Here is a 22,671-nt window from a genome sequence, read left to right as displayed (position 1 = left end):
CTCCCTCTGAAGATCTCTCAAAAAAATTGTAAAGGCGTCACTCACATTGTTTATAAACAAGTAAAATTCTAATATGCATTTGTGTTTTATCTAATTCTCTGATGTAAACAAAATACCTGTCCTTCCATGTCAGGACTACACTTGCTTATCAATGACATTACTGACATCTTTGCTGAATCAGATCATAATTATTTCTCTGTAGTCTGATTTTGTCAAATCATGGTTGAATTGCAATGGTAGGCTGGCTACAGATACAAAATTTTGGCAAATTTAATGAAAGCTTTCTGTGAAAATCAATTGGCTACTTCCTATTTACAATAAAGACTATCAAATATTTTTGATTATTTGTCTCACACTCCTGAGCTCAAGTGATCCACCCACCTTGGCCTCCCAAAGTGCTGGGTTTACAGGTGTGAGCCACTGTGCCTGGCCATGGATGTGTTATTATTACTTGTAAATTGTCTGCTACATAGCCCTTGTATCAGTAAAATTTATAATTAATGTGTGTGTGTGTGTGTGTGTGTGTGTGTGTGTGTGTGTGTGTGTGTGTGTGTGTATGCATACTTTTTTTTTCTAGGGAAGTGGTTGTTAATCATTTACCAGCACACCACTCAAAGGGGCTCACCTGACTAAAAAGTAGTCACAAAGGGACACACCTCTGCCAGAACCATGGTGCTATGGCAGAGAGGAAACATGGAGAGAAATATATTGGCCTTTTTCTCTACCGGTGGGAAAATCTGTTTCAGAGTCAGAAAGCAGGAGAGTCTTATTCAGGGGTGGATTCCTGGGACCACTGACCAGGGCAGAGAAGGAATCTCAAAGGGCAAGAGAATTAAAGGATATCTGGCAAATAATCTACAGGGTGGTCTTTAAGAGAAAAAAGAGTCCAATGATTTCCAGGTTTCCAGGTTGGAATGTGGGACCATTTATTGAAATAGTACTTGAGGAAGTAATGATGGGTTTGGTGGAGAAGATACTGTACTGGATTGAACAATGTCCTCCCCAAATTCGTATCTACCTGGAGTCTCTGGATATGACCTTATAGGGTCTTTGCAGATGTAAATATTTAAGATACTGGTATAGGGTACACTTTAAATCTCATATGACTGTTACCCTTATGAGAAGAGAAGACAGATGCACTGAGGCACATAGGGAAAAAGGCCATGAGATGATGGAAACAGATATTTGAGTGATGCAGCTACAAATGAAGCAATACCAAGGATTACTGGCATCCAATAGATGCTAGGAAGAGGCAAGGAATTTTTCTTATCTACAGCCTTTGGAGGGACCATGATCTTTTGGACACCTTAATTTTGGGCTTCTGGTTTTAGGACTATGAGAAAATAAATTTTTTATTGTTTTAAGCCACCCACTTTGTGGTAATTTGTTACTGATGCCCTGGGAAACTAATGCAGAGAGTGAATTTAATTTTGGACATGTTGAGTTTGTAGTGCTTGTGGAAAGTTCAGATGATGATGACTGTATTAGTTGGGTATGAGAGGCCTCAGTTAGACACATGGTTTTGAGACTTATCAGTGGTACATAAAAGGCATGAAAATGGATGTAATTTCTCATGGGGAGTATGCACAACCAGATGAAAAGAGAGCCTAAAATGAAATAGAGAAGGAGGCAGTAAAGGAATGAAAGGGAATGTGATGAGTAATAAGATAAAAATTAAGAAAGAAGAATTTCGAGGTCAAGGAAATAATGTTATTATATACCACAGATAGGTCAGATGAGAAGAGAACTAAAGAATATTCATTGCATTTTCACCAGTAAAGAAGTAAACCTACCTGAGGGAGCTTAGCCTCTGATGAATCCCCAATAAGTGTTTCCTCCTTTTGAATTTTTAGATATTACACTAGAGGGTGTAAAGAATTAGCTAGAACTTTTGGAGATATGTCCTTAAACTGTGTTGGTAGATATAAGTGTATAATATGTAAATGTGTTTACACAATTAGTAATATGTATATGTAATTTATTCTTATGCATTTTATGTAGATTTTATTAAGAATCTCAAATATATATATTTAAATTGCCTTCATTCTTCCTCTATGTTGAATACTTTCCCATTCTGTTTTTCATCAGTTAAAACAATTTTGGTTTATTTGATTAAATTTTATATTCCATAACCCTTTTACTTTAGATTTTGTTTGTTTTAAATAGCGATCAAATATAATGCATTGCCAGTATTTGGTGGTTAGTTTGGGGAAATATTTTCTCACAAAATTCAAGTATTTTAAATTAATTGTTGTTAGCTATTGTCATGTAAACAAAATTTTCAAATAACTAAAAGTTAATTTCTTCATTATATTCTATCTGTAAGAATATAATTTGTGGCTGGGTGCAGTGGCTCATGCCTGTAATCCTAGCACTTTGGGAGGCCAAGGCGGGTGGATCACAAGATCAGGAGATCAAGACCATCCTGGTCAACATGGTGAAACCCCATCTCTACTAAAATACAAAAAATTAGCTGGCTGTGGTGGCACGCACCTGCAGTCCCAGCTACTTGGGAGGCTGAGGCAGGGGAATCACTTGAACCTGGGAGGCAGAGGTTACTGTGAGCTGAGGTCACACCACTGCACTCAATCCTGGTAACAGAGCGAGACTTCGTCTCAAAATACACACACACACACACACACACACACACACACACACACACGTAATTTGCTTTTTAGTACCACCAGCTTTGTTAACATAATACTACATCATTAAAATAAACTTAACATATGTTAACTGTGGCTAAAGGTATGATTCTCTAGTTGGATGATGATTTATTTAATAAATTAGTCGTATAAAATACAGTTTAATTTTTGTAAGCATAAAGCATAAAACTGAATTGTTTAAATAGAATTTTAATTTAATACCTTTTGGTAGCATTGATACGAATGATAAATCATGTTTAAATTTCTTACCTCTAAGAGGTGAATAGCAAGATGTGCACATTTTCTTTAAGAGTTTTGATTTCACAGGTTAATGTTTTTCGCAGTCTCAAGGTTTTGCCTATATGCTGTGTGACTTACTTAGAGATCTAGAATGTGGTCCCATTACCTGAAAGGGTAGAGTCTTTTGTTTCTACACTAAAATTATGAGTCTTAAAATTTTACCAAACTCAGAAAAATTGACAGATTGATGATTTTTGTGTGCTTATAATTGTGTAGTAGTTTCTGAGGTGGCATCATCTTTCCCAAATTTTAAAATTTACATTTACAATGAGAAACTTGTAAGTACCTTTTGTATGAAATGATTTAAATATATGTAAATTATCAAAGTAGTATGAATTTCTACTACTTATTGTAGAAAGTAGATATGATCTTGGGTAACTCAATTCGTAATAGACACTTGCAAATATTCTTTATGACGTGGGGTCCAAAATGGGTTAAATCTCACCACAGCACATTCTCCTCAGCCCTTTCTCTTCTCTTGTTTATACGCTTACTTGGGTGCTGTAGCCCTTTAGTTTCTAGAGTTTTCACAAAGGTATTTTGGTCTAAATATTGCTGCTATTTTTGTGTCTGTGTGAGAGAACAAGACTCTAGAGCTTCCTCGTTCTCCATCTTACTGACCTGTTTTTCCCGTTCTATTTTAAAACCTAAGATTCATTTTTTTACATTGCATTTTGTGTTTAATCTTTTACTTCTTCATAGATTCTATAACAAGTTGCTTGGACTGCACAATCACTCAATAAACATTGATAATATACAAAACAGATGTACTTTACAAAATTATAATGGAAGGTACTGTTTTTCCTATATTTCTTCTTTATATTAAAGATTTGTGGGGGTATTTTTTGGTGTAATTTAAACCTCATTGATGAAATCTAGTGATGGAAGTAATACAGCACTGATGTTTATTGCATTAGTATTAGTGGTATTTATGGCTTGAGGATGATGAAATATGGAGTAATATTCACGTCAAGATTTTTAATTAGGAAAATGGTAGAATGTCGATGTAAGTAGTATAACTCTTTTAAAATAATTTTTTCTAGTCATTATCTAGTAATAAACAATGATTTATCTTTACCTTATGACTGTTTAGACTCCTCGTGAAGTGGCCCAGCAGGCTGTGGATGCAGATGTGCATGCTGTGGGCGTAAGCACCCTTGCTGCTGGTCATAAAACCCTAGTTCCTGAGCTCATCAAAGAACTTAACTCCCTTGGACGGCCAGATATTCTTGTTATGTGTGGAGGGGTAATACCACCTCAGGTATTTTTCATCTCTATTTTTCTAGTACTGTTATGGAAATCCTGAGTAATGATAGCTTATATGTGGTGCTAAAGATAAATTCGTTGTAGATTTAGGAACATATTATTTCCTGGTGATTTCACTAAATAAATTCTACAAGATATAAAAGTGGGCAGTGTTGTTTTGTATTCGTTATATTGCAATTTATTATGTATAATTTAACTTACACTTTACAAAGCTTCAGTGAGAGAACTACCTCCTTACAAACCAGTAACCTATGCGTCCATAACTCTACCTTCATTCTCAATAAACAGTTATGGAGAAGGAACGGATAAAAGTAATAAAACTCTTTAAGTGGAGTAGAGAACAGTGGTAGTAAATACATGGTAGATATATCAAACCAGAGATATAGTTAGTACTCCTCACTATATGTAAGCCAGAGATATAGTGAGGACTCCTTGTCCTGGAGGGGAATGACTCCTGTAGTTTGCTTTCTTCTATTTAGAAGGAGCTATCTTGTCCATTTCCTTCAAGATGTTCCCATCCCTAAATGTTGTCCTACCTCAGAGCTATATCAGTTCCATGGTCCTATAAAATCCTTTATTATTTAAGCTAATTTGATTAGGCCATGGTATTTCAGGAGCCAAATAATATGAATAACTCTGTTAATTTATTAATGAGGTGGGGAGACACCTTCCACATATGACATTCCTCATCAGTTAAAATAGATAAGATACAAATAGGTTCTGTTTCCAATCCAGTTCTCAATTATATCAATGTTTTCCATTTTACTGAGAATGGAAAAATTACCAAGTTAGAAGAACTGTTTATGAGGCTGCTATAAGTAAATGATTCATAGATGCTACAAAGGTCCCATCACTATAGCAAGAATCTATCAGAAGTGTTACCTTGTTTCCAGCTCTACAGTTTTTTCTTTCCTCCATTACAACTCAGAATATAGAATAGTGCATTCATATACTACTTGTGAAAGGAGAAAATTCATATGAATAAGGTTGTGAGATTGGTAATAAAGTGGGGCTAGTGAACGAACTATGTATTTATTTTCTTTCCAACAACACATTATTTAATGTGATATAATCAACACAAAATTCTTTTTGTTAACATACTTTCCTATTATTTTCATAAAATAAGTCATTATTTAAGAAAATAAACGGTTGTTATTCTATCTACAGAACACTTCTATCAGTGTTGCAGTTTTAGAGTCTGTGATACCTAGGCATGATATTAAAATGTGAGAACCAAGGTAATTAGCTCGTAGAAAACATTCGAATTGGAATTCATGTTGAGAAAAAAAACGTAGACCTGTTATGTAAGTGAGGTGACATTTTCAAGAATTATATTTCAAATAAGTTGTATTAACTCTCTGGATATTTAAATTACTAAGAACATCTTTAGGTGTTTGCCATATGTGTTTTTCCCATGAGTTTAATGACTAAGGATAAGGACCATTTTCTGTTTTATACTTTTGTGTGAACATGAGTATCCCTAATTATATAATTACAGCAATTAACACTCTTGTATTTTCTCACTATTTGTTTGCAGTGAATATGTAGAATGTTGCTATTATTTAATTAAAGATCACTTAGTTTTAAATTAGAGGGCACTAATATATAGTGGCTAATCAGATACAGCTTCTGTCATGTAGAGCTTACAGTTTCTGCAGTCTAATTAAATGAATAAATGTGGTCTGTCCTCACCAGTGTGTTACTACAGTTAGGATCTTCTAACTCTCTTGGCACCAGTCACCTCCAAGTTTTTTCAGCAAGTTGAACAGACTCACGATGCCTGCTTCCATCATGAAGCAGGCACTGTGCTATCCCTGGCCTAGCTAAGTGGAAGACATTCAAATATATTTTTTATTTGGAAATAGTTTCAAACTAACAGATAAGGTGCAAAAATTAAAATAGTACAAAGAATATTTGTATACTCTTTACCCAGATTCACTTACTGCTATCATTTTACCTCCTCAGAAAGGTACATTTTACAAGGCTTATGTAAGAAAGAGAAGAAAGTCTCACACACTTTTTTCAGTTGCAACATCTTGCAGTTCTTTTCCAGTTGAATCCTCCATTCAAAATCCATAACTCAGATGTCAGAACAAATGGTACACAGAATTTTTGGGAAGGAGAGAAGTATATGACATATTAATATGATCATCTTCAATTTGGAGATGATTATTATTACATGTTTCATCCAGTTCCCTTATGAGCTCTTAAACTCTATAGGATCTGCTCAAGAAAAATGACATGTTTTGTGCACTTTTATGTGTCAAGTACTGGGGAAACAAAGATGATTGGACATGATCTCTGCTCTCAGAATTTGCTCTCACAAGTTCAATGAGATGTGTTAAGTTCTATTGTGGTATTATAGTATTATAAGAATATTGCAAGTATATAATAGAGACAGAAGAGTAGTAGTTGGGGAGTAATTAGCATGACCGTATCATTTATTATCCAAATGTAATCACTTGAAATGGGTGCTCTTAAAAAGGGTGCTGCAACAATAAACACAAATCAGACTGTCCTGTCATATATGAACAGGATAAGGATCAGGTTCATATAGCACATCCTAACCTCAATTAATATTGTAGCTACAAATGTTCAGATGTTAAAACAGCCTAAATCCTGCAGTATTATTTGTACCCTGGAAATTTTTTCACTCATACTTTGTTAAAATAAACTAAAAAAGCAGCAACAGCAAAAGAGAATGAAAAAAATGAACTTATTTTCATTTATAGAAAATCTGTCAGGTGTCCAAATTCAAAGTGCCACCATTCACTAACTGCAGACAAAAATTACCTGGGAGAAAATAGCTTTTTAAGCTTAAACTTATCACATGATACTAAATTTAACACAAATAATGACAAGGAGTGAAAATATAGGTGAGAGAAAATTATGGCTCAAGGCTCAGAAGTTCTCAGTCAGGATATCCAGCTTCCTGCCACAAACAACACATAGAGGTATTTAGAAAATGGGCAGAGTGTGTTTTGTTTTTTAAATGACTTGGGCTGGGAGGCTGGTTCTAATGGCTATTACTAGCAGTCCCAATCAAGGAAGAAATTTTTAGCCCCAAATGCCAATAGTATACCAGTTGAAAAGGTTTTGGGTAATTGAAGGACAAAGAAGAAAAGACAGGCTTTATTGTTCTTTTGTTTTATTTCCTTGAAAATGGAAATAGTGTGGCTTATTGAGTAAACAAATTCTTTCAACAGGATTATGAATTTCTCTTCGAAGTTGGTGTTTCCAATGTATTTGGTCCTGGGACTCGAATTCCAAAGGCTGCCGTTGAAGTGCTTGATGATATTGAGAAGTGTTTGGAAAAGAAGCAGCAATCTGTATAATATCCTCTTTTGGTTTTAGCTTTTTTCTAAAATATTATTTTAATTATGATCAAAGAAGAGAGTAAAGCTGTGTCTTCAATTTAATTTCAATACCTGATTTGTACTTTCCTTGAAAGCTTTGCTTTAAAATACCTTGCTTATAAGCCTGGTATCATGCTAAAAGTATGTACATACAGTTTCACTTCAAAAATTAAAAAAATAATTCCTAAAAACTCTCTGTAATAATACTTTATCAAGAACTCTAGACAAAGATATTATTTTTAAAAATCATGGTGATGTATTTATTAGAATGTTTCTTATAAATCTGTTTACTTTTTATATTAAAGAATTAAACTGTACCTAAAAAAAACTCTGACCAGCCCCATTTGTCAATTTAGCGTTACATTGTCTTGAGCACCAGAAAATAAAATCTATATATTAATAAACACCTATCTTGAAAAAATAGCAGAGTGAAATTACATGGGGAAAGAGATTTTGGGTGATGTCCTCAGCCAGATTCTTCCAGAATCACCTTGATAAAAGAAGTATTGAAATCAAGCACGGCAGGTTGGAATATAGGGAAATTGACAGCATATTTCTTCAAGTGTGATTTTACTTTCTTCCTGAGCATGGCCACCTGACGTTGTTATTTCTGGGCCTGGCTCTAGACCCAGGAGAGTGGATGTTTATGAGCATTCCTTTAAATGAAAGTGCTTAGGTTGTAGCTATGGCTTTGTCTAGAATAGTGATATCAACTGTGAGTGTAGGTCTATCACATAGAAATATTTTAACTTTCCAGATCTAGAAGGATGCTACCTTGCATAGATTTGCTCATTAAACATAAATTGCAAAAATAAAAATAGCACAAAGAACACCTGTACTTTGCTTATTGAAAGATTTGCTCACTTAAGAAGGAAAGTTGTCATTTACCTATGTAACAAATCTGCACATGTTCCCCAGAATGTAAAATAAAAAATAAAAATCTTAAAAATAAGGAAAGTTATCCTTTATTGTTAACATGATCCATTATATGAATATAAAATGAACAATTATGTTTTGTAATAAATTTCTGTTGTATTAGATCAGAGAGCAATCTTTGGGAAAGTATTACAAGATAAATATATTACTATAGAATTTACAAACTCACTGTAATACAATGTATATGGTTTTCAGAATATAATTATCTGAATGATATTGTCATGATTATTGTTCCCATTTTACAGATGAACACTCTGACCTCAAGTCCAATAATATATTGACTATGTCATTTTATTGACTTTTCCTTGTAAAGAAATGCATACTAATTTAATAAGTATTTGTTTTCTGTGCTGGGTTCAGTTGTGTGCTGGACGACATGTGAAATAAACGCATCCTTAAAGAGTTTACAGCTCTTGACATTCATATCTGTTGAGTAGACTATTTTGGGAGGAAGAATAGCAGCCACCTGCTACCAAATCTCACATCCATTTTGTGTTTATTTTTATCTAAACTCAGATAACCTTACTATTTGAAAACCTATTTTCTTAAATAGCCAGTGGCATAAGTCATAGAAATTAAATGTAGCCTGACTGTAAGATTAAATTTTCTTATTATTTTTAAATTCAGAAAATGTTAAAACTTAAACACTTTAGTGTTATTTATATTCCAAAAGAAATTTTGTCTTTTATTACTGTCTTTATTTTTGGATGAAGCCTTCTATGACCAACAATGAACAGACTTTTGGAAATTATCAGGAAAATAAACAAATGTATTTAAAAAGTGGATAGGTGTCTTATACAGATAAGCTATCCCATATTCACCAAATAGTATAAGAAAATAATTAATGAATCAGGAAGACAACTACTTATTTCCTTTCATTGAATAAAAAAGTAGAAGATTCTAGTGACAATTATAAAGTGCAACCAAAACATACTGCACAGAGCAATTTAACTTACTGACATATGCGTTGTTTCACAGGTCAACACCTCCTCAATCTAATAGTGCCCAATCTTAGTTACAGCTATTTCATCTTTGATAAGATTAGAATTATGATGCATGGTGCCAGTGAGGCAACTGACAGAGGAATAAAATTCCGCATTCATAGCCAGTTTGATCTAGATACCTTTGTCTGCTTTGCTTACAGGCTAATGAAGAATCAGTAATTCATCTATGAGAAATACACCACATATACATACCTGAAAAGAAGAAATAAGGAACTTAGGCATTAACTAACTTAAACTCGTATTAATCAGCGTTCAATCAGAGTAGAGTCAGTAGGAGAAATGTGTGTGTGAATGTGTATGTGTGTGTGTTTGAGTGTGTATGTGTGAGCCAGCTGGAACACCACAGGTATAGTTATACATGTGCCATGGTGGTTTGCTGCACCCATCAACCCAACATCTAGGTTTTTAAAGCCCCGTATGCATTAGGTATTTGTCCTAATGCTCTCCCTCCTCTTCACCCCCACCCTCAACAGGCCCCGGTGTGTGATGTTCCCCTCCCTCTGTCCAAGTGTTATTGTTCAACTCCCATTTATGAGTGAGAACACGTGATGTTTGGTTTTCTGTTCCTGTGTTAGTTTGCCAAGAATGATGGTTTCCAACTTCATCCATGTCCCACAAATGACATGAACTCATTCTTTCTTATGGCTGCATAGTATTCTATGGTGTATATGTGCCACATTTTCTTTGTCTAGTGAGGTTTTATCTTACTGTCAGACGGCTAGCTCAGGATAATCTCCTTTTTGATTCAAGTCAATTGTTTAGGGACTTTAATTATATAAACAAAATTTCTTTCTGGCATTATTCGGAGATTAGTGTTTGACCAACTGGGAGAATATATTTGTGTGTGTGCTACAGAATGAGTGTCCTTTCCATTCTCTAATTCACAAAAGAGAGGGAATATCATACTTTGTATCTCACCCTAACTGGAAATATACTACAAAGGGAATTTTGGAGACTGTAGTTAATTCTGGCTAAATTGACACATTACACATTACAAAGTCATCATATCCCCTCACTTTATAGATAAGCAACTGATGCAGAGAAAGGAAAAAGATTTAACCAAGTTGAGATGGTATTTATACCTTGTCTAGAGCATAGTCGGCTGGCTCCAGCCTCAGCGGTTTTCATATTCATATCTGAAGAAAGGCACATTATCAAGATTTATAACTACCCATATTTGCTATATGTTATTCCATGGTCGGTCCAAAATTTAGAGTCAGTACATATATAGTTGGTGACAAAAAAGCTTGAAGAAGAATCACTTTTGTATTGAATTGAACATTTGCATCAAAAGTATCTGGGGATATACTTTCTCAAAACCAGTCTTTTAAAAAATTATTCTCAGACCTTCTGCTATGTTATTAATGAATATATGTCAACTGGGATTAGTAAATACATAAAACTTTTCCAACATTGTAACAACTAACAGTAATTGTTATACAGTGCAGGCACCGCTTTTCCTTTAAAGACTGCTCTGGTTATAGACACTATTTTATTGACTCCTCTTCCCAAATGAGTCAGGAGTAAATAGACTCAGATGGAACTTCTGGCTATAATAGATGGAGTTCCACAACTACAGGGAAAGCAAACAAAGTATTTCTAGCAATATTATAAGTAGGCTACTTGTATCACATCTTAGCTGTCTGCAGTGTTCTATCAAAAACTAATCTGGAGAAGGGAAGTTCATTTGTTGAATCTTGGACTCTTTCAAAGTCTTGTACAAAGTATTGTTAAAAATATAGAAAAATATAGAAAATATAGGGAAAAAAACACTCCAGACTGGAGAATACAGGAAAGATGTTTCCAACTAATAGTCTTCTGATAATAAAGTGCTAGTTAAGTCATTCAGGAATTCTGAATCATATGTTTCCTAACTAAAAGTGACGAGGCTGTTTCCCTAACAATAGTGATCTATTTTTCATTTGGACACTGTTTCTCATCTCTAGAAGTTACATTTGGGCCTCTTTTGTAGCTTGCTATTTCTCTGATTTGTCACTTTTTTTTTTCTTTTTTTTACATTTTTGAACATATTTGTAGTATATTAGCTGTGCTAAGGTTTTCACATGACAATTCTATTATTTCTGTCATTTTGGAGTATGCATTCAGTTATTGATTTTTTTTCTTCCTGGTTATGGGTTATGTTGCTTTTTTTGTAGATCTGGTAATTGCCCATTAGAGGACAGATATTGTAAATTTTGTGATGTTAAGTTATGAGTTTGATTGCTGTGTTACTCCGTTTTCACATGGCTATAAGAAAATACCTAAACCTGAGTAATTTATAAAGAAAAGAGATTTAATTGACTCACAGTTCTGCATGGCTGGGGAGGCCTCAGGAAATTTACAGTCATGGCAGAAGGGGAAGGGGAAGCAAGGCATGTCTTACATGGCAGCAGGGCAGACAGAGAAAGAGAGAGAGAGAGGAAGTGCCACACTTTTAAGCCACCAGATCTTGTGAGAACTTACTATCATGAGAACAGCCTGGGGGAAATCACCCCCACTATCCAATCACCTCCGACCAGGTCCCTCCAACAAGTGAGGATTATTAATCAAGATGAGATTTGGGTGGGGACACAGAGCCAAACCATATCAGTTGCATTCCTTCGAAGAGTATTAAACCACATCCTCACACAAAGTTAAAGTACTTCAGATTAGTTTGAGTTTGATTTTTCTCCATGCTTGTTTTTTTTTTGTTTGTTTGTTTTGTTTTGTTTTGTTTTCCTGAGACAGTCTACAATACAGGTGTTCACTGCAACATTTGCCTCCCAGGTTCAAGTGATTCTCCTGCTTCAGCCTCCTAAGTAGCTGGGACTACAGGCACCCTCCACCATGCCTGGCTAATTTTATATTTTTAGGAGAGACAGGGTTTTGCCATATTGGCCAGGCTGGTTTCAAATTTCTGACCTTGTGATCTGCCCACTTCGGCCTCCTAAAGTGCTGGGATTACAGGCATGAGCCACTGTACCCAGGCCCATGCTTGCTTTTAAGCTTTGTTAGGCTGGGTCAAGAACAGCCTTTACAGTAGGGCTAAGTTAGTGCCATTTTAAAACTTCCTATTTTTCTGAGTATTCTACTTAATGTCATGTGTATTAAGAGGTCTCTTCACTGTACACAGTGGCAAAGTGAACTATTCCTAACTCTTTGTACATGCAATTAATTAATTGTTTGGCCTACTGGTATTTGGTGTTTTTTTCCTTGATTTTATGGAATTTCACAACAAACATGCTAACATAGATCAGTCCTCAGAGCAAAGACTGAGAATTTCCAGCTCTCTTTTCCTATGCAACGTCTCCCTCTTTGATATTCTGTCCTGCAAATTCTAGCTGCTTTGGCCTCCTCAGCTCTGATCTCAGTCTCAATTTAGTGAGATAGCCACATTCTCCTTTTATTTCCTTCCTTGTGCTGTGGCTTGGAAACTGCCTGCAGGCAGTAAATTTGGGCAATCAAAAATGGTACTGGGAAAACTAAATATCTGCATGCCAAAAAATAAAGTTGGGTCCTTACCTTGCACTAAAATTACAAAAAAAAAAAACAAAAAACAAAACCATAATGCATGATAATTATGCTAAAAAAATAATTGAATCAAAGATCTAAACATAAGAACTGAACCTCAAATTCTAGAAAAAAATATAGAGGAAAACCTTCATGTCATTGGATTTGACAATTATTTCTTCTATATGAAACCAAAAACCAAGCAATAAAAGAAAAAATAGATAAGTCAGTGTTCATCAAAATTAAAAACTTTTGTATAACAGAGGATACTATCAACAGAGTGGAAGGGCAGTCCACACCGTGGGAGAATATATTTGCAAGTCATGCACCTGATTAAGGATTGATATCTAGAATATAAAGAACACGTAACAGTAACAGAAATCAACCTGATTTTAAAATGGGCAAAAGCCTTAAATAGACATTTCTCCAAAGAAGTTACACAGATGGCTAATAAATGCATTTAAAAAATGGTCAATATCTGTAGTCATTAGGTAAATGCAAATCAAAATTACAATGAAATGCTACTTCACGTCCATTAGGATGGCTGTTAGAGGAAAAAAGTCTCATACTCAACAAATGTTGGCAAGGATGTAGAAAAACTGGAACCTTGTACATTATTGCTAATGGGAATATACAATGGTGCAGATGCAGTGGAAAATGATATGGTGATTACTCAAAAAAGTTAAACAGAATTATCACATGATCCAGTAATTCCATTTCTGGGTATATACTCAAAAGACTTGAAAGCAGGTCTCAAACAGATTTGTACATGATTGTTATGAACTGAATGTTTGTGACTCCCCTAAACTTTTATTTTGAAGTGCTTACCCTCAATGCAATGGTATTTGGAGGTAAGGTCTTCGGGAGGTAATTAGATTTTGATGCCATTATGAGGATAGAAGCCTCATGATAGAATTAGTACCCCTGTAAGAGGAGACAAGAGAGTTTGCTCTCCTTTTCCTGGTGGGATGAGGATGCAGTAAGAAGGCAGACATCTTCAAGTTAATCCTCATCCGGAGCTGAACTGGTTGACATCTCAATCTTCCACTTCCCAGCCTCCAGAAATGCCTATTCTGGAATAACAGAAATAAGTATCTGTTGTTTAAGCCATCCAGTCATTGGTATTTTGTTATGACACTCCAAGTAAATGAAGACACAGATGTTCATAGCACATGGCAACATTACTCATAATAGCCAAAAGGTAGAAATAACTCAAGTCCATGATAAACAAAATTTGGTATATAATTACAATGAATATTATTCAGCCTTAACAAGGAAGAAAATTTGACACATGCTACCATATGCATATGGGTCATTGAAGACATTTTGGTAAATAAAATGAGCCAGTTAAAAAAAAAAGTACTGTATGATTCCAATTGCATGAGGTTTCTATAGTAGTCAAATTCACAGAGAAAGAAGTAAAATAGTGGTCACCTGGAGACGGAAGGGAAGTGGAGAATGGGAAGTTATTTTTATTTTTTGTTTTATTTTTTGAGATGGAGTTTTGCTCTTGTTGCCCAGGCTAGTGTGCAATGGCACGATCTCGGCTCACTGCAACCTCTGCCTTCTGGTTTCAAGTAATTCTCCTGCCTCAGCCTCCAGAGTAGCTGGAATTACAGGCATGCCCCACCACGCCTGGCTAATTTTGTATTTTTAGTAGAGATGGGGTTTCTCCATGTAGGTCAGGCTGGTCTCTGACTCCTGACCTGAGGTGATGCGCCCACCTCGGCCTCCCACAGTGCTGGGATTACAAGCATGAGCCACAGTGCCGGTCATGGGAAGTTATTCTTTAGTGGCTACAGAGTTTCCGTTTTGCAAGATAACAAGCGTTCTGGAAATGAATGCCAGTGATGGTTGCAGGACAATGTGAATGCTCTTAAGTCCACAGAACTCTACACTGAAATATGGTTAATATGGTCAATTTTATGTTATATATATATAATCACAATAAAAACAATATATTTAGGACAATGGTTAGCATATAGTACATGCTTTGTATTAGTTATTATTATTGTATTATTATTCCTATTATTATTTTTATAGAAATGAATGAATGTTAAGGCACGAAACCAAGAAGGTAGGGGAGAACAGATTATTTAGAGGCTTATGATGTTAAGAAATTTGGATTGTTATCCCGAAGATTATAAAGAGCCATATAAGAGTTTTAACAAGGGAAATAATCTAAGATTGTTTCAACACAGCAGACAGAAGATGCCTTTTTATGGGGGCAATGCTGGAAATATGAATTAAAAGGCTATTATAGTGATACACTAGATAATTCAAATTATCTAAGCTTATTTGCTTAGGTACGGCTCAGAGATGTCAGAGATGGAGAGGATACAATTTTATTTTGGAAGATTGGCTTGACAGAAACTAGATTTTTATCTTTTTTAAAAAAGTCTCTAGATACTTAGGTATTTGCTGTGTGGAATCTGCTATGTCACCTCACCCATTTTGGTTGCTTTCTGTGGGCCTCTTTTGATGTGTTATGATTCATGACTGAAAACACTGGTATAATGTCAAAATCAGGAAAAAGTAAAATTATGGGAATTTTTTCTCAGTGATAATTTTTATCAATACTGGAGTTTTCTAAGCTTTTCTGGCATCAGAAGAACATCAGAATGATGTATTTAGGGGATACTGAAGACATCAAAATTCTCTTTCTGCAACTTAATGAAAATTTAAGTATTCTATAACTATTTTAAGTACAGGAAGTGAAGGAGAGCTTTGGAGAGGTGTCCTCTCTGAGCAAAACCTGCATTGAACTGGAGATTTAAATTAAAGTAACAGAAAACAACAAAAAAATTTTGGATGATTACTTCTTCCTTCTGTTTTCATCTCATGAAGTGGGAATTCAAATAAGGGGGGTGGGAGGTGAGGGGAGAAGCTTTTAAACAGCTCTAATAAGTCTATCTATTTGCTAACAAAATTATGCTGAATGTCACTGCCACCCTCCATTCATATCCTTAAATCCTTAAACTCCCCTGCACTTCATATTAGTCAAAAACCTATTCTTAAAAAAGAATCTAATAAAACCATGTATGTCATGGCAAAAATGTCTATTAATGCAGAATGTGTTTATTCTCCCAGAAATATTTTTATTTTAGCTGAAGAAAAAACTTACCAAAGTGATTAATATCTAAATATACTTGTTGCTTCTTGCTACTCAGTAAAAATGATAATGAATATGATGATGATGATGATGATGACAATGATGACAAATAATGTTATTTCTACCAATAAGTAAAGCTTAACTCACCTCCAAAGAACTATGGGTCATCTTTTAGGCCATTAGATGAAGTGTGATTTTAGAAGTAGCCTAAAGTTGAGAGATAAAATAGAAAACCACATATTTCTATTGAGATATCCTTGTATATGCTGTGCTTATCATTATGAAAAATGCTCTTAGCATTCAAAAATATTTGCAAGGAAAAACATTTTTGGTTTTCCTAATAATGCTATTGTTTTCTGGTTCTCATATCCTCGTTTTATTATTTTTTTTTTCTACTGTACCTGTAGGTGTCTCCCTAAGTTCAGGATTATTCTATTTTCCTGACACTGTATTTCAAATGATGTCCATCCAAGAAACCCTTAAGTGCTATCAGCACGCTGAGAAAAAGCATGTGTGTTTAATAATTTACTTAGATGCTCCTAAGGTCACCCTTTGTGATTGTGACCTGTGGTCAATAAAACTAAATGTTGATAATTGTTTATGAACTGTGCTGCATGTCATGCTAAATTGATTAGGTCATTATCACTGAAAATAGAATAATATGAGATTAATATTGAATTATATTCTGTGAATCCATCCCCAACTCACATAGACTCATTTTTAAGTTACTGATTCTTCATGGCCTGTTTCCTCCATTTACAGTCAAACCTCTTATTGTTATACTGACCTCTTCTATTTGCCATAATTCCCCTGGAGTCTTGAAAAACAGGGAAATGCAGAATTTAATAACTTCTGTCCAGATTATTCCAATACGTTTTTGATTCTGAAATCATGGGCAAAATATTAATTCAGACAAATGCTATGAATTCATCATACCATATCCTTTTATAAGCTGCCTATCATTTGTTAAATTTTAATATGCTATTACTTTTAGAAAATAAAAACAAAGATTTTCCTGTGATTCTGCAGAACTATACATGCCCAATAAACACTATATATCACATTAGCAAAGAGACATTTTGCTATTCATTTTCTTCAGTGGATGGAAAGCTCAGCCCTGAGCTTGCTTAAGGGGATAGAAAAGTAGAGGCACACTGATAACATTCTCAAGTTTTCTGAACCATCTTGATTTGACTTTAAGAATTCTGTCCTATTGCCTTTTCTTAAGTTTTGTCATTCTTATCAGAACATATGGCCATCAGAGCAATATTAGTGGCAATGTTTTGGCAGACAGAATAAAGTGGTTACCTAGACATCAAATATTGAAGGACACTAGGTAGATGGCCCTCTTTGCATGTAATATATTCTCATTGGTTTAGGGTATTATGCCTCTAAAAATCTTATCTGAAAAAATTGCAAATGCACTAAGAAAGCTTAATAATAAATTGAACATTTATTTATTAATTTATTTACTTATTTATTTTTGAGATGGAGTCTTGCTCTGTCACCTAGGCTGGAGTGCAATAGTATGATCTCAGCTCACTGCAACGTCTGCTTCCCAGGTTCAAGCAATTCTCATGCCTCAGCCTCCCAAGTACTTGGGATTGCAGGCGTGCATCACCAGGCCTTGCAAATTTTTGTATTTCTAGTAGAGACAAAGTTTCACCATGTTGGCCAGGCTGGTCTTGAACTCCTGAGCTCAAGTGATCCACCCGCCTCAGCCTCCCAAAGTGCTAGGATTATAGGCATGATCCACTGTGCCAGGACAGCACATTTAAATTTAATTCTAAAAACACTGACTGCAAGGGCCATCGTTAATTGTGCACAGGTCACACAATGTCCAACTCCGGAGAGAGCTATTTGTTGACATGCACTGTTGTAGCCCTGCATACTTTGTGCTGCAGATTTTTGTTTTAAAAAAGGGATAATAATAGAGCTCAAATATTTGTTACAATATTTAAATGAGATAATGCATATAACCTTTTGGAACTGTGCACCATGTGGTAAAAACCACAATAAATGTTTGCTGTAGAAATTATTATTATTGTAATTTATAACAGTCTCACGTCTAACCCTTGAAAACAAAAGTTTGCATACCACATGATTCTTCCCCTTGAGGGGCTGGTAGCCAATTTGCAGAAGAGGAACTGATAAAAAGGTTGTAAGTACATGTGATGAAGTAGGTCTCCACACAGTGTTATGAGAAGATAAAAAGAGGTTGCTAAGCTTCTTCTGTAAGAAAAACAAAAGTTTCAAAAAACAGACAACATCTGGAGCCTAAATAATGACAGGCATTAAATGGACAGAGCATGAAATTCATAAAAGGAGATAAGATTGAAAATATAGGGTATGAATTTTATCATTTATTAACATTTTACTGTGATACCTTCTTTAAAAAACTGAATTAGCTCACTAATTTCAACTAGCATTCCCTTTTTGCCTAGGATTGGCCAAGGCCTCTGTGATTAAAGCCATACTTCCAAAGTCATGACATATAGTTGACCTGCTTTGAAATCCTTTAGGATTGCATATTAAAAGCATAAGTTAGTTCACAGTAGATCCCTTACTTTCAATCCATTTTGTAAAACCCACGCTCACCCAGGGTGGTTGTACTAAATACATGTTACTGGTCACAAAAGAATCTGATAACTAGATCACTGGGAAACAATTTTATTATCTGGGGGAGAAAAACTTTTCAGATATGCCTGATATGTTTTTAGATTGACAGCACTATCCATATAAAGCGGTTCATAGAGATGATGTTTGCAGTAGTCAAATAATTGAGATAACCTATGTTTACTACCTTTTTCTAGGCGAGAAAATTTAATCACTTCTTATTTGGCTTATCCAAACAGAAAGCTATTTCTCCCAAAGAACTTGGCTCCTTGACTAAGATTTATTTTGCTCATCAGGTGAAGAATCCAGGAACGGAAAGACTTTTTGTGTGTGTGCCAAAATGATTTTTTCTATTCTCCCAAATATAGACGTTACTATAGAAGGCATTTGGAATAATTTTGGACTTCCATTTGCTAAGAATCCAGATAAGGGTTCTTTAGACATTCAACAGGTAGCCAATCTGTACATATGAACCATTCCTGAGCAGTGTAAAAATGGTCATGTGAAATACCTTTCCTTTATTGTTTTTCTGAGGATGTGGCTACTTGACATTACCATAATATACATGACATTAAAAACCAGTTTTACTCATTCAAAATTTCTGAAACTCTTCAAAGTCACTATTCAGTGGGACAATAAATTGTAGAACAACAACAAAAAATTCGCTCTCCTGATTTCAGAGATGCTGCTGCAAAAGTTTTCTGCATGCTACATTGTGCTGTAAATTTATTTAGCAGTAGACCACATCTTTAATTTTAGTTAGAGCTCAGAGTAAACTGAATTACTCTGATAGAGATGTTAACAGACCATCCATAATAGGTCATTTATACACATACATTTTGATCTAGGGGAGATTATATAGGAAGTAATACTGTAAAAAGGGGATTTGTGTAATAGAATGGGGAAAGGGATGAGGAAGGGGAGATTATCATGGCAGTTCTTGCAATGGCTTTTGCTGAGCAATAGGAAATTGGCAGCAAAAATATTTTTTCGTTACTTGTGTGCAGCTTAGGCTGTCACTCACTCTACTACCCTACTGTTTATCTTCCATGCAAATATAGCTTTACTGAGGTCAAATTTAATTCAAGAACCGGGAAATACCAATATATGTGTGATAGTATGCTTCCTAGGATAATGTTAATAGGAACTCTGCACTCCATAGGGAACCAAGAGTAGAAAGGAATGCTGTATGAGAGCTAAGAAATGCTGTATGCGAACCTCTTGGTATAAACACATTTTCTCTGTCGGGTTCTTTATTCATATTCAATAATTGGAGTATTTTTAACACAGATGCATGTGAATATTTGTGTGTGCGCAGATGATGTGGAAGTAACTTAATTGTGGGTATTGATGGATATAATGCCCTCTATTTCTAAGATTCTGATTTCATTTTGAAGACAAATTTCTCTTTCTTGCTTTCTGTCCCATTGACCAAGTTTCCTCTGTAGGCTTTTATGGTTGTACACCTAGGACTTTATATCTCAGCTCAATTCAGTGAACATGGTGAGTTTCAGAGAGAGCATGGACTTGGGCAATAGACTGACCTGGGTTGCAGCGCTATTTCAGCCTCTTCCCAGCTCTTGGATTCTGGGCAAGTTATCAGCCTGTCCTGCTTAGCCTCAGGTTTCTTAATACCTTTATACTTTTCTTAAATGCTTTTTGCATGAACGTGTGTCTCAGAGTAAACTGAAGATATGCTCATTTTACTTCCCTTAGGGAGAGAGAAAACAAATATATGAGTTATCCAATAATACAATGGACTATCTTTTTTACTCCATTAAGACTGGAAGGAAAACAAAATCTGATCTTCTATTTTACATTGACTACCAAAGATATCAGAGGAGATGAGTACATAGGAATGATATTTATTTAGTCAGTTTTCAAGGTGTGGGTTTGTGATATATACAAATCTACAGAAGCACATTTAAAGTAAGTCCTGCAAAAAGATTTGATTTGAGTCACCTTGTCAGTTTAGAAACAATATCATAAATATAAATGACAAATTCCCAAGGAAAGGCAATGGCCATGCCACTTTGCTAGCTTTCACAAAACCTAATTTTCCATGCAGTCTCTGGTGCATTAAAAAAATAAAATGTAACCTCAGTGTTGAAAGGTGTTTCCAGATGGCATTTTATTAGCTACTGAGAAGGCTATTTCTATTCTCTATCAACTGCATGCATCACAGCAACAATTTTCACTTTTCTATATGATAAGTTCTCATTGTTGCATGAGATGCTCAATAACACTGGGAGGACTGGTCCCTAAAATATTTTTTTGAAAATGCCATGTGACTGGCATAGTTCACAGGATCACAAATCCAGATTTGCTTTATTTACATGAAGGTCAGACAATTTCAGTAATACTCCTCACCCTTTTAAAAATTATTTTTGCTTTTGGCCTCTCTTATGAAAGTTCCATTGAATGTCATATATCTCAGAATAATTTTAAGTAGAAAAAAGAAATTGTTTGAGAGTTTATTAAGCAGAGCACATTACAAATGTTTAAGACTAGAAGTTCCTTTGTGAAAGAGGTCAAGTTAATTTTATCAAAACATAGTGAATATAGGGGCAACTCCTAAGCTCTTACATGACATTAATGTAAAGAGAAATCTTTGTCTATTTTCCATGAAATTCCTTGTCATTTCCTCTCTGCTTTTCTAGCTGCGTCACTTTCATAAGGACTTTCTGGAACAAATTTGTTCGGTTCCCTAGAAGTATAGATTAAAAGAAAACCCAACAAAAAAGAAGAATCAAAACAAAATTAGGGTTTAATAAATATATTTAGGCTAAATTCTGAATGGACCCTCTATCTTGACATGTGTTGATTTCCATGGATATTAAGAAGGTGAGAGTCAGGTCATTATAAGCCCTTGATCTGAATGGGAGAAATAAAGGATTATCCAGAAAAAAATCTAACCAAATGGAAGCCAAGGACTCTTCTGGCCTGCTCATTATTGTTTTCCAAGTGATTTATCTGAAACTGCAGAATGTGGTTCTCCTAATGCATATTCTTACCAAAAGTACTTGGAGCATTAAGAAGAAGGCACACTGGCCAACAGCCATCCTGATTGGTTGATCTTCATAACAAATGATCTGAGCATCACAATAGTTCTGCAATAAGAGCATAAATTTACATTAGCAATGAACGTCCAATATGGAGGGACAAGAAAGCTGAATAAAGACTCTGGTATCTTGTGAAGATGAAGTCCTCAGTTAAAAAGGAAAGGCGTGGAGGAAACAGGAAGAATTGGACCAGAGGTAAGACAAGTGACATCTGCCCAGGCTGTGCTGGCCATTTCACATTTAACTATCACAATCACCCTAAAATGAATGTTATGATTTTCCATGAGAAATGGGCCCAGAGTACTAAAATGGCTTTTCAGCCAAGTGGTGGAATCAAGAATTTATACTAGGAAGATCATCAAAGTCCATTCCATTTCCATAGATGACAACTTTATTCTCATGCAGCTCCCATGCTCTCTCTGAGAAACATCCATGGCCCCAACCATGCTATTTCAGCAGAAGCCAGAGGCACTTCCTTTTCACCATTTTTGCTACTTCTGCTCAATTGAGATTTTTCTTTTTATTACTTTTTAATTTTTATGGTACATAATTGTTGTACATACTTAGGGGTACATGTGATATTTTATACATCATGCTATATGTAATGATCAAATCAGAGGAATTGTGATACCCATCACCTCAACCACCCATTTGCCTCTGGTACATAAGGACTACTCACCTGCTCCCGTCTCTTGTTACCTGCTCTAGATGACAGTTGGACCAAAAGCCCTTTACCCCAAACTAAAAATTATTTCCTGTTTAGAGGCAAATAAAAGAATCAAGCATTTATTCACTGATTCAGCTGCCTAGGTGGAACTGCTACTAGCCACTCAGGAGATAGGGGAAGAGGGGGTAGTTCAGGAGACACAAGAAACTGAAGCACAG

General features: G+C 35.2%; 1 protein-coding gene across 3 annotated transcripts in view; it reads left to right on the top strand.

Annotated features, from left to right (window-relative positions):
- MMUT (methylmalonyl-CoA mutase) overlaps nt 1–8,910 on the top strand; it is a 41,148-nt gene extending 32,238 nt beyond the window's left edge. For 2 of the 3 annotated variants that reach the window (XM_032299645.1, XM_032299646.1), the window contains exons 12-13: nt 4,039–4,206; nt 7,418–7,546. In XM_032299645.1, coding sequence (XP_032155536.1) covers nt 4,039–4,206; nt 7,418–7,546 — 297 coding nt within the window. Of the gene's footprint in view, nt 1–4,038; nt 4,207–7,417 lie in introns of all 3 variants that reach the window. The other variant, XM_032299644.1, reaches the window with a different exon arrangement.
- The last annotated feature ends 13,761 nt before the right edge of the window (nt 8,911–22,671 follow it).

The sequence above is a fragment of the Sapajus apella genome, unplaced genomic scaffold, assembly GCF_009761245.1.
Source record: "Sapajus apella isolate SASKATOON/1434 unplaced genomic scaffold, GSC_monkey_1.0 scaffold41, whole genome shotgun sequence".
NCBI classification, from domain to species: domain Eukaryota; kingdom Metazoa; phylum Chordata; class Mammalia; order Primates; family Cebidae; genus Sapajus; species Sapajus apella.
This window is presented reverse-complemented; position numbering and strand designations above follow the sequence as displayed.